Genomic DNA, 14,338 nt, shown 5'->3' on the forward strand with positions numbered 1-14,338 from the left:
AGAAAATCGTGTATAAAACAAAGTTCGTCTATTTGAGGAGACTCGATGCGACACATTGCGCTAAGATGCCGTAAAGGTTTCAGTAGAGGTTGTAGAAGAAAAGCGTGTATAAAACAAAGTTCGTCTATTTGAGGAGACTCGATGCGACACATTGCGCTAAGATGCCGTAAAGGTTTCAGTAGAGGTTGTAGAAGAAAAGCGTGTATAAAACAAAGTTCGTCTATTTGAGGAGACTCGATGCGACACATTGCGCTAAGATGCCGTAAAGGTTTCAGTAGAGGTTGTTTATGCGACTCGAAGAAAAGGAAAAGTTGTGGCAGAATAGTATTTCTGCAGGCTTATAATGCTAGGAACCGGGTTTCGATACCCGTGGTGGGCAGAGCACAGGTAGCCATTCGTATAGCTTTGCGCTTAATAACAAATAACTAAAATGGACAAATAAAATTCGCACTGACTAGTAACAGAATTGGCCAGGGCAGAAAACTGTAGTCCTCCAAAGCTAACATTAAATATTTCAGAGTGTGATCTTCACGAAATACACGTTGTTTACACAGAGATGTGAAGGACACCATGATAACGGTAGAATACACGTTACTACATAGTGGTTAAGGTCTAGCTGCTGCAAAGAAGTAACAAATGAACCGTGATCAGTGGAGAGAGCAAACCTGGAGAAATGTAGTCTTTTCACATAAAACTGAGTCCAAATTGTCCGGCAATGGTCACCATGGTGACTAGAAGGGCAGTTAACAACAATGAAGCATGGTCGGACAAGTAAGTACATATACATTCTTTTCCGACTTATCCATCACGAACATAACCCACCTTCCAGCAGGACAGATTCCAGATTCACATGAAAATTATCCAGTTTTGTATTGAATATCCATAATAAAATAACCATTTATGTTATCATTCGTGACCCCTGGACATGTGGTTTCATGGTTCCACAGTTATTTACATTACTTTGTATACGTTGTTCTGTTTATACAGAAGTAACCAGATATAAGACGGTATTTGACCAAATAATTTGAATATGTTATAATAAAATATGATTCATTTTTATCATATTAGGTCATAAAACATATTAATAATTTTCAAAAAGCATTCACATTTAATCAGTTTTCAAATATCTGAACAAGCTCCACCTAGTGGTACTCTACGCTGTAAAGCGTCTGCTGACGTCAGTAGACTACCATTCACTCCACATCCCATGTGACAGTTTTTCATGACTCGAACCCTTGTTTTTCTTCTTTCTACGCATGCTCTGGAGTTGTATCTCGGTGTATGTTTGCATGGTTTGCTCGCTTCTTTCAGATACGTAAATTACGGATACAGAAAGGCCAAAGTTATCAAAGGTACAATATTTACTGTTATTACGACGTATATTCTTGATTCACCACATCTCTAGTTAGTTAGCTGTACAACAACAAAGATGACCTCGTTACACGCTAAGTAACACTGAAAAACACGAAATTAAAAAAAAAAAAAACATAACTGTGAGCCGCAAAGCTGATATTAACGTTAGTACACGCTCTAAGTGACACAGTCCAACTAGAGCACAACAAGGGAAGGAAGATTTATTTCAGCACAACCTACATCCACGTGCGTTGTTCTTAGAATGCGTACAGCATATATACGTCACATCGTAAGTACTGAGAACGAGAATAACCAACCGGAAATAAAGTCTCGAGCTGAACTATTGTGTGTTCCGCGTTTTCCAGGAAGTCAAGTCCAATTCACTGATGCAGAACTAGGTCTTGGCTACTTCCATTTTCTGTCCCCCACATTATTATCACTCATATTTCTTGTGTATACACATCATAGAATAAATATGTAATTATATCTCTCTCAAAAGTAGACAGACGAGAAATAAGTACCACGTAACAAATACTAACCTGAAATCCAAGAAGTAGACAGACGAGAAATAAGTATCACGTAACAAATACTAACCTGAAATCCAAAAAGTAGACAGACGAGAAATAAGTATCACGTAACAAATACTAACCTAAAATCCAAAAAGTAGACAGACGAGAAATAAGTATCACGTAACAAATACTAACCTGAAATCCAAAAAGTAGACAGACGAGAAATAAGTATAACGTAACAAATACTAACCTAAACTCCAAAAAGTAGACAGACGAGAAATAAGTATCACGTAACAAATACTAACCTGAAATCCAAAAAGTAGACAGACGAGAAATAAGTATCACGTAACAAATACTAACCTAAAATCCAAATTTAAAGAAAATCAATCATCCCCCCTCCTAATAAAAACAACAACAAAAACATATTTTTACACTTGTCAGGGTATAATTTTAAAGGGAAAATTGTTTGTGGGCAAAAAGCGCTGAAGATATTCCATCTATCAGAAATATTTGAAATTACGTAAACAAAAACAGAGACACATTGTTTTAACGATACGACAACATGATATAAAGATATGACCCGAAATGTCCTAGCCCACTTTCAAACTTAGATAAGATTTGTGGGCCTATTTTATCGAGAAGACACAGTGTACCACATTAAACACTTGAATAACAAATGTCTTATATTTATAAGTGAGACCATTGTTATCGGTAACACAGATCAGAAACACTTCCCTGATAAAACGACCTGAATAATGGTGAAACCTTTAATGACTTTTTGAATTCATAATAAATCCCGACAACGTCTGGTCCAATCTCTATCAATAACGACGCCTGCCGAGAGCAGTCGTATATCGTTTTACTTTCTAAACAACGTCGCTGAAGAAAGATGCGTTTACACTACTCGTTTGTGTCTTGGATTTCTTTCAAAGCTACGCGAGGGCTATCTACACTAACTGTCTCTAATTCTAAACTGAAACATTGTACGAAAGGTAGACATTCAACATATGTTACACCACAAAGTGGGATTTGACAGTCACTCTTATAATACGCCCATTGCTCCAAAGTGCTGCGTGCAGTTTGTTGTTGTTTCAATCTAGTGGTAACGGGAAAAGAACCACGAAACCTCAGCTCCACAATCCGTCACGCTAACCACTAGGCCACGCCCGGCCCACAATTATAATAGGCAGCAAAAGTGTCTGCACAGTTCATATTTTATTGTAAGTACAATTAATTAAATATATATTTTTAAATATAATTCATCTATTTTCTAATAAATCAGTAATTCAATATAGTTTTCTCGTGTTGACGCTGTGGTAAAATAATCCGTTCCAGTTCTTGTGAATGGTAGTAGAGTTAATTTAAGTAGAAAAATAATAAAAATTAATAAATAATATGAATAATCTATGGTACATAAGTAATATTATGCTCTTAATTGTCACCTACAACAAATAACATGTTCCTAATTCTCACCTATAAAAGGCTTAGATAAATTTAGAATACAGTTCACTTGTTTAATCTGATTCACACCCTAACAGTTAATGGAGACTGATGATACGTAACGCCTTGACCACCACTATCTATGTTATACCCAATCAACCCAATCAGCTATAGTATTGCCGGAAAGGCCTCGTCGACAATAGAGATAGCAGATGTATAGCACACGTCTAGTTAAGATGGTTACTTTTCTCTTCATAATTTACAATAACAGATACTAAATACACGTCTAGTTAAGATGGTTACTTTTCTCTTCATAATTTACAATAACAGATACTAAATACACGTCTAGTTAAGATGGTTACTTTTCTCTTCATAATTTACAATAACAGATACTAAATACACGTCTGATTAAGATGGTTACTTTTCTCTTCATAATTTACAATAACAGATACTAAATACACGTCTGATTAAGATGGTTACTTTTCTCTTCATAATTTACAATAACAGATACTAAATACACGTCTGATTAAGATGGTTACTTTTCTCTTCATAATTTACAATAACAGATACTAAATACACGTCTGATTAAGATGGTTACTTTTCTCTTCATAATTTACAATAACAGATACTAAATACACGTCTGATTAAGATGGTTACTTTTCTCTTCATAATTTACAATAACAGATACTAAATACACGTCTGATTAAGATGGTTACTTTTCTCTTCATAATTTACAATAACAGATACTAAATACACGTCTAGTTAAGATGGTTACTTTTCTCTTCATAATTTACAATAACAGATACTAAATACACGTCAAGTTAAGATGGTTACTTTTCTCTTCATAATTTACAATAACAGATACTAAATACACGTCTAGTTAAGATGGTTACTTTTCTCTTCATAATTTACAATAACAGATACTAAATACACGTCTGGTTGAGATGGTTACTTTTCTCTTCATAATTTACAATAACAGATACTAAATACACGTCTGATTAAGATGGTTACTTTTCTCTTCATAATTTACAATAACAGATACTAAATACACGTCTGATTAAGATGGTTACTTTTCTCTTCATAATTTACAATAACAGATACTAAATACACGTCTAGTTAAGATGGTTACTTTTCTCTTCATAATTTACAATAACAGATACTAAATACACGTCTAGTTAAGATGGTTACTTTTCTCTTCATAATTTACAATAACAGATACTAAATACACGTCTAGTTAAGATGGTTACTTTTCTCTTCATAATTTACAATAACAGATACTAAATACACGTCTGGTTGAGATGGTTACTTTTCTCTTCATAATTTACAATAACAGATACATAATACACGTCTGATTAAGATTATTACAAAATCACATTTGGATAGAATATTCTGTTGTAGTTAACAGGTCACAAGTATCACATTTAATAGAAGATGGTTTTTACAGTTAGCAGATCAGAAGAGTCGCATCCGGATAGAATATTCTGTTATAGTTAATGGGTCACAAGTTGCCACATTATACGTTTCTGCAATTACGAAACTCATAGTAAAACCTAAAGAGTGATATGTCACTATTGGTATGTGAGCTCTGTAGTGCTTGGTTTGGCATGGTTAGATAGCGCTCGAGTCGTAACCTGAGGATCGTGGGTTCGAATCCCCGTCACACCAAACATGCTTGCCATTTCAGTTATGTGGGCGTTATAATGATACGGTCAATCCCACTATTCGTTAGTAAAAGAGTAGCTCCAAAGTTGAGGGTGGGTGATGACGACTAGCTGCCTTCCCTCTAGTCTAACACTACTAAAGTAGGGACAGATACCACAGATAGCCCTCCTAAAGTTTTGTACGAAATTCGAAAACAAAAACAAATAAATATTGGGAATTTAAAAACTTGTAAACAAATTGATCAATAAAAAATAAGGAAACAAGGCTGGATGTACTGTAAACATGATTTACTCAAACTACAAACCTTTGTTTTGGCTCCACCTAATGTAATTCTAAATAAAGCTTGACTAAATCACGTCTGTAGTATCCCCAACTGTGCTTCCTTACTTTTTTCACGAGTTCCATTTCGCAGATTTTTAAATTTCCAAATTTTATTTATCTTGTTTTCTGGCTTAAATATGGGCAAAATATTACTTGATATGGTAGTTAACATTATACATTGTAATAATAGTAAACATGGCTGGAAGCTAGCTGATATAGTTAATGATGATTTATGATAACTATTGACTAGTTGATTACATTAGTTTGAGATGCAAAATGTTAAGCTCCAGCTGAAATTGTCATGGAGATTTGTTTGAGAATACATATAAATGAAAATTTATAGTTTCTGTGGAACTGAATTATTTATATATAATGCATAGTAATGGGCAAATATTTGCCTAGACTGAGACACAACCCCCAGTAAGAGCGTATAAAATCTTACCAGTCTAAAACACTGCTTTAAATAAACTCTTGTGTCTCTTTTAAAGTAATTATTCTACGAACGTGTTTAATAAAACTTATTATAATGAATACTGATTTTTTTTTACTTCTTCACATCATACATAATAACGGAGTTGACCTAAAGACACCGACTGTACAGTGTACAAAGCCTTGAGTATGTATATGTTAGTCTTCAAAGATTCATCTGTTAATGGCTGGTAATTCCTGTTTCACCCTCTATTTATGTCTTTTAAAGAAACATCAAATTTTATTAGTTTACGTACAATATAGAAGAAGCAAATACAACTATTGAATAACCTATGACCTTCATATATATCAAGATATATATATGGTACCGTATTTAGTATTCTATAAAAAGTTTGTTTACAACATACCAAACTGTTTTTGTTGTTGGTTAACAAGAGATAATAATTACAAAATGGTCGTTTTAAGCAGATTTTTTTCCTTGTAAGTCTAACATGCGTGAATTTCTTGTACATTTTTGTATGTATACAGTCTTAGCAGTCAACAGAAAAGGTTTTAAAGTGTTGTTTGAAATGAATCTTCACTGTTTAAGGTGCTTTATTGCCCGAATGTTCTATTATGGTTATGTGCAATTCTTTGCGATTCCTATTATGAACCACCATCACGATTCATTGTGTAAGTGTAGTGCCTAATTCTTTCAAAATGATGTGCGTATGTTAGTAAAACATTAAATATATAACAACGATTTGTAATATTTAAAAAAATTATTAAAAAACAGCATGTTTTGTGTTCTCGTTGTTTTCTTATCCTTATCTACAAACCACCTAATTGGCTAATCAGTCGCGAAAAAAAAACCTAACTTGAAGTTCTGTAACCATACCGGCCCTGTGCGGGTGTTTGCTGAATATTGCTGACTCATCTTTTTCTTGGATTTCACAGGCAAATAATGAAACTACATGTTTACCATGAAAGGAGTGACGTCCTAAGGGAGGTACGCATTTCGACCAAAGAGTACAGATAATTTATTTTTGGTTGTTGAAAAACAGCTGGAACCGGGCTGAAGCCCCTCGGTGCCCTCCTCCTTATTTTGTTCGTGTTTCATCGAGAAAAATTTCGAAACATTTCTCCGTGCCCATATTTGTCTCTGTTTTGTTAATATTTATACCGACTAGTCAGCTTAATAAAATAAAATTACGGAAACAACCTTTAAAGCACAAGTAATTACGGTGAAAACATGTTTCTCCGAAATACGGTAGTAACATTAACCAATTTCTCGAGTCACCGAAGCCACTAGTTTTATAGGTTGAATTTCACGCAATGCTACACCAAGAATATTTGTTAGGAGTCCCTATTATTTAAGTGATAACACTAGAGGGAAGACAACTGTTCAACACCACCCACCGTCAACTCTTGGGCTAGTGGGATAGACCGTGCTATTATAACGCCTCCGAGCACGTTCGATCCCGCACATTGCGAATCGAGCGTCTTGACTATCATGCTATATCATACCTCAAACCGTAGGTAGCCTCATTTTTTATAATTAGTGACGTTGGTACTGACCTTGAAACTTAGGTTATGGTAGTTAAAATTTGTCACAAGGGAGATAATTAACAAAAAAAAACAACAGTATTTTCGCTCCAGGTGTGACAGTGAAACATTTATTACCAGAAAACCCATATAACAGAAACGGTAGTACAAACCGAATAACGAAATTATACAACAACACGATGGTCCCTAACTATATTAACGCAGCTGTCACTCAAACAACGGTCTGGATGGTAGAATATTCAAGAAAGAGCAACACACCTGTCATGTACACGTGCAGCTTGTTTGTTTGATTGTTTGTTTGTTTGATTTGGAATTTCGCACAAAGCTACTCGAGGGCTATCTGTGCTAGCCGTCCCTAATTTAGCAGTGTAAGACTAGAGGGAAGGCAGCTAGTCATCACCACCCACCGCCAACTCTTGGGCTACTCTTTTACCAACGAATAGTGGGATTGACCGTCACATTATACACCCCCACGGCTGGGAGGGCGAGCATGTTTAGCGCGACGCGGGCGCGAACCCGCGACCCTCGGATTACGAGTCGCACGCCTTACGCGCTAGGCCATGCCGGGCCACACGTGCAGCATGAGCAAACATGTTTCTAAGTTCTACCATGGATAGCTTTTAAAGTATGTGAATGACTGAACATTTTTAAAGTATCAACACTGGTTTATACCAGTGATTATATTGATACGAACAAGATTATGTAACAATACTAGAGACACGATATACAGCTATAGTCCAGATACGATACACAGCTATAATCCAGAGCCGATACACAGCTATAATCCAGAGACGATACACAACTAAAGTCACGGTACAACATACAACTGTAATCTAGGTACAATACGCAACTAGAGTCACGGTACAATGTTCAACTGTAACTCAGGTACAATACACAACTAGAGTCACTGTATAATGTTTTATGCAGTCCAATTATGTTTTAAAGCAACGAAATATAAATCTCACAATACCAGTCAACTTTAGATATCGGACTTTGTCTTTATATTTTGATTAATAATTGCCGACTGTTGTGAAATGTATTCTTAAGAAACTAGGTGTTGTAAAGCAACGATACATAACTAACACGTTCAGTGTATCATCTGATGAAGTAATGCACAGTTATGATACTTTTGTTGCTGTATACAAATACACTCTATAAGATGACCCACAATTAACCAGTTATGGGTAACCTTTTTAAAAATCTGGTAATTAAGTTCAGTACAAAAAGTTAACAGTAGGTGGGGTTATAATAGTAGCATAAATGTCAGAAACATCACGAAGTTTATCACAACGGTGTTGTATTCGGAAATGTTACCCAAATTCCTGAGCACTGGTTCGATTCGTAAGCCTCGTAACGAAAAATAAAACACTTTAAACAAAAGAAATCAAATACTTTTTTATAGTGAATTATTTTTACAGTAGTTGGAATTTAATTACAATAAAAAACATTTAAGTGCCTATTCGAACCAGTTACTTAATTGAGTACAAAACGATTTTGTTTTGTTTTCTTTTTTGTGGCTTTACAGTTAACACTTACTTCTATGTTGGTTACTTACACGGTTTACAAAATAACGTATAATTTATTTTGAAGTTCCTCAGAACTATAATCTCGTTCCCCGATATTAAAATATTCACTAGCGACAACAAATATTTCTGTTGTGACCGTGAATAATGTGACTGACACATTCTCAACGAAGAACTAGTTTACTATATTAGAATTCTTTTTTTAAATACACGATTTCGAATCTTTAGCTAAAACGTTATTAGATTGACTGTATACGGTCTTTTTGCAAAAGGTAACTGAACACTCGATACATACACTTACAGAAAAGACAAGTTACACAGTTAACTTAGCAGCATAAGACCAGAGGGAAGACAGCTAGTCATCACCACCTACCGCCAACTCTTGGGCTACTCTTTTACCAACGAATAGTAGGATTGATCGTTTCATTATAACGACTCTACGACTGAAAAGACGAGCTTGTTTGGTGTAACGAGGATTCGAAGCTGTGGCCCTCAGATTACCTGGCCATGGCGGGCCCACAAGCAACTATCCTGTATTCCTGTGTCTATATGCTAAGGTAAAGCAGTGTGTATCTGTAACGTCAGTAACGCGCAGTTAAAGATTGAAAAACTAAACGTGCAAGATTTTTGTTAACTTCACGTACTTATACGGTGGTGATTGTTGTGTTTAACACTACTGAAGACAGAATGAAGAGATTTATGATAAATGGAACGTATGATCCGACCATCACAGCATGTATCAAGTCAAGGTGTTAATATATCATTATTTCAAAATTAATATATCATAAAATATAGTTTTGGACTATTTCTTTTGTATCGCTTTTGTTACAAATGTTCCATGACTTGCCGTTTCTAAATTGCACAGGTGCTTTACAGAGGCAGATAGCGCACTCTAGTGACGTAAGTACAAATTATATCAACCAAATATAGATGGAAATAACACTATCTTTTATCTACGGCATTATAAAAACATCAGATATTTCAAAGTGTTAAATTACGACGTTATCACCACATGTGGAGTCTATTTCATGAAGAATTATCATTTCATGTGATAACATGTCTGGCTGGTTTCGTTACTATACACTGTTAACTTGTACAAAAATAAAATAACATCTATATAAAGTGTGTAAAAATTATGGAAAGAAAAAGAAATCAATATATTTGTGAGAATGCTATATCAAATATAAGCTATGGAGACGGTCAACATAGCCTAAATATATATAGCGTTTGCGCTATTTAAACTTTTAAACTTAAATATTACAATACCAGTAATCTACACTTGAATACTCTTGAAACATTTAAATTTTCACTTTGTACGTAGAACGTAAAATGTTACCATCAGTCAATATTTACACACGTGTATCAAATTTTGAGTTCCGTGATATTTCAAAACGTTGTGTTCAAACAACTGTGTGTGGAACGAAGTACACTAAATATACAGCTTTATCCAAAACTTCATAACATATTTGTCATCTACATATTTTTGTTTTTAGTTTCATAGCGCGATTATCTTTCAGTCAGTTTCAGTGGAATGTTTGCTCATTGTATTACACAATCTGTGATTCGTGTTATCTCAAATATCAGCGTGAATAATTATGACTACACTAATATGTAATTATAGAATCCAGTACAGGGTATAGAACAGCATTTTTGTTTCTTTTCAAGCCCTGATATGGTTCAGTTTGACTTGACATGTACGTTATATTGTATATATTTGCTCTAGCGGAGTGCCCGTGTGGAGAATTCCGCTAGTTAAATACGCCGTAAAGCACGTCTAGACGATTCTTAGCACCCCACTAGGCCTAAGTTCCCCGAATCCTTGCCGGGCGCCGTTAAGACGGTTAACGTGCGGTTACGAACAGTTCATTTCTTACATCACAACAGAGCCGAGATATTTTATTGTGGTGAACAACGCTCATAGTTTACAGGATATACTGAATTCTTAATATAAATACATTTTCAAAAGAAATATTATTTGAAAATAAAACTACTTACCTGTTTTCACCGTTGTCAGTACTATCCCTGAGTCTCTTAAGTTCGCTCATTTCTAGCTCGAATTTGAGTTTACTTATGTCGCAGAGTAAGGCATCTTTTTCTTGCTTCAGTGCCGTTGCTTCGTTCTGTAATTCTTCAATCCTTAGAAACTGTTTTCTGATCAACTTTTCTTTCTCCTCAATATTAGCTTTCAGTTTCTCTACAATTTGACTGGTTTCATGTTGATTACCGATATCTGTCATATTGTAGGTTTTGTCCCCTTCGCTCTGACCTAACACTAACGTACATACCTCCGTCTCTGCCATTGCATGTTTTAAATCAATACCGTTGATAAACCACTATTCTATGTCTGCTATTATGGACGCCCTCTGGCGATAGTAAAATAAACAAAACTAATGCTAGCTTTAGGAAATGAATATTCAACATACCAAGAAAGGCAAGAAACAGAAGTATAAACATATTTGTACTTATTGTCAATTAAGTTAACAAAATCTTACCAAATAATAATCTTTAAAATTATGTCCGTCAACGCTGGCTGAAATAAAGTTTTCAATCACCTGAAAAACAACAAACCATATTTACTCAAGTATACGGAGATCTAACTTCATGCCTTATCCTTGTCAGTTATCCAAGTATAAAAAATTAATTGTTTTTGTTTATTTTTGAATTTCGCACAAAGCTACTCGAGGGCTATCTGTGCTAGCCGTCCATAATTTAGCAGTGTAAGACTAGAGGGAAGGCAGCTAGTTATCACCACCCATCGCTAACTCTTGGGCTACTCTTTTACCAACGAATAGTGGGATTGACCATAACATTATAACGCCCCCACGGCTAAAAGGGCGAGCATGTTTGGTACGACGGGGATGCGAACCCGCGGACCTCAGATTACGAGTCAAACACCTTCACCCACCTGGCCATGCCGGGCCCAGTTTTACTTAATTTGATAGTTCTGTATGGATGACTACAGATGACTAATATACATAAAAAGCTGTTAAGAGCTCAACCGATAAATATCGCGTCACTCTTGAATAAATAATATAACAATTTAATGATTCATAATAACATTTAAGATATTAATTATTTTGTTCTCCTTTGAAATAAAACTATGCAATTAGCTTTCCAGCTAAACGACCTTCATGAGGCACAGTTGAGATCATTTGGGATAAATGTTTTCTTCTTCCATCGATTTTAACCACTTCTTTATATTGCCAGCTTCCATCACATTGGAGTTTACTTTTATTTGTTATATATTTATTTTATGAAACAATAACAGTATTAATTATTGAACAATAATAACTTTGTTTAATATTAATAACTTATTTTCAACCTATCACAACCTTTCTTCGTCTTTTTCCAATAAACAGAAACAGTGTGCCTTATCCTTTAAACCCTCCCCAGTGGCACAGCGGTGTGTCTACGAACTTACAACTCTAGAAACTGGATTTCGATACCCGTAGTGGGCACAGATAGCTCATTGTGTTGCTTTGTGCTAAATCAATTAATTTAAGAGAATCCAGCTGTGTTACAAAATGCTGTAAAGGTTTAATCAAACAAAGATTAAAAATGTTTCCTTGCTGCACAGTAAAGTAAGACGTCTCCCAGTGGGTCAACAGCAAACTTACCACGTTAAAATACGGGGCTCGATTCGCCCTAGTGAACAGGGTGTAGATAATCCATTATGTAGTGTTGCGATGAGAATAACAATATTCCGGTGGGTCAATGACAACTTTACGAACTTACAACGCTAAAATATGGGTTCGGTGAATAAAGCGCAGATATACAGCTCATTGTGTTTGTTGTTGTTTTTTGCGCTAAAAATCCAACAAACAACCAAGACATCGAAAACTTTCATTTACCTTACCGTTACTACTTTCAAATCAAGCCTTAGAAAATAAATTATTATTCCTTTTGCTACCTTGCCTATGTTTACCTAGTAAGCCTTTTCCTCAAGCATAAAAGAATTTCACCTAATGTCTTTCCTTTTCATAGATTAGTTGTCGTTTTTAACTATTGTCGCGCTGAACTAATTTGTTTTATACAGCTTCGAAGGTAGTTTATAAAACAGAGGGCAATGTTTACTGTTAACCACAGAGCTGATTCGTGCTGTATCCTCTGTACGTATCAAACTCCTAAAATTAAAAGTCTAAACCTGAGAGGCTTCATTGCTCTGAAAGTCTCGAATTTTACATTTTAATATAATCACAAACTGATAAACGCACAATGTGTTTCTTACCTATGTTCTTTAATTCAAGTGGAAGAATTGAAACATGTACATCCAAACTAGATTTAGTTGCAAAGATGAATCTTACGGAATCACAAACATAAACTTCCCTCCAATGGCTTAGCAGTAAATTTGTAGACTTTTGTGGCTAATAATCAGCTTCGGATAACCCTTATTGGCAGAAATAGATATCTTTGAGATTAACAAATAGCCCCTCGCTAGTACAGCAGTAAATCTACGGATTTACAACACTAAAACCACGGGTTCGATTCCACTCTGTGAGCTCAGCAGATAGCCTGATGAGGCTTTGTTATAAGAAAACACATATTAACAAAATAACAACATAATTTTCTTTTAACATAAAAATGCTGCCATCTATTGGCGATGAGCGCATATCAACGTAATCAGATAAGTATTTTATTAGCAGTGAAAACTGTCATAAATGTTCTTTCGTAAGCTTCGTCTTTGAATACAAAACGTTTTTCCAACGATAAAAGACATGTTCTTACACATGTTGTTCTCTTAACGATTCACGCTAACATACCATTAAAAATCATTCTTGCTAGCATTTCATCGATTAATGATACTTCTCACTAACAATTCATTTATTAACGGTAGTTCTCACTAACATTTCATTTATTTACAGTAGTTCTTGCTATCATTTCATCGATTAATAATGGTTCTCACTAACATTTCATTTACTAACAGTAGTTCTCGCTATCATTTCATTAATTAATTATGGTTCTCACTAACATTTCATTTATTAACAGTAGTTATCGCTATCATTTCATTGATTAATGGTGGTTCTTTCTACATTTCATCAATTAGGTTACTGTTGACACTGTTACTCAGTGGTTCTTTTTTGCTTACAGAACTCGCTATAAACAGGAAAAGAATTTAAGTACTTTCTACAGTGTACTCACGGTCATATAACCAAGATGCACATTTGTTTGTGGAATGGTTTCACACGTGCTTCAGTTGCGCTGATATGGATTTACAGTTTATTTGTTTGTTTAGGAAATTCGCTGATCCACGAGATGCGTCTTGTAGCATATCTTGCACGTTTGCACGTGGACTAAAATCGCGGTCGTAGATGAAAAGAAAATTATGGCTATTGATATGATATACCGTATTTATTGTTTCATTTGTATTTGTTTTACATTTCACATAATTGTCGTTTAATTACTATATTACTGTATTGTCTTTTGGAATTATTTTGTAAGTAATTACATCAGTCCAGTTTATATGAACAACTTATACGCTTGTAAACTGTAAGAGTTTAATTTTGCAACAAAATGTAAACAAAAAAATATTTTAATTATAAACCGAACGATGTGGCA

General features: G+C 34.8%; 1 protein-coding gene across 3 annotated transcripts in view; it reads right to left on the reverse strand.

The window, feature by feature from the left end:
- LOC143237880 (IQ motif and SEC7 domain-containing protein 1-like) overlaps positions 1-11,094 on the reverse strand; it is a 116,503-nt gene extending 105,409 nt beyond the window's left edge. For all 3 annotated transcript variants that reach the window (XM_076477589.1, XM_076477591.1, XM_076477587.1), the window contains exon 1: positions 10,778-11,094. In XM_076477589.1, coding sequence (XP_076333704.1) covers positions 10,778-11,082 — 305 coding nt within the window. In that variant the 5' untranslated portion in view covers positions 11,083-11,094. The remainder of the gene's footprint in view (positions 1-10,777) is intronic.
- Between the last annotated feature and the right edge of the window lie 3,244 nt (positions 11,095-14,338).

Source organism: Tachypleus tridentatus, chromosome 13 (genome assembly GCF_004210375.1).
Source record: "Tachypleus tridentatus isolate NWPU-2018 chromosome 13, ASM421037v1, whole genome shotgun sequence".
NCBI classification, from domain to species: Eukaryota; Metazoa; Arthropoda; class Merostomata; order Xiphosura; family Limulidae; genus Tachypleus; species Tachypleus tridentatus.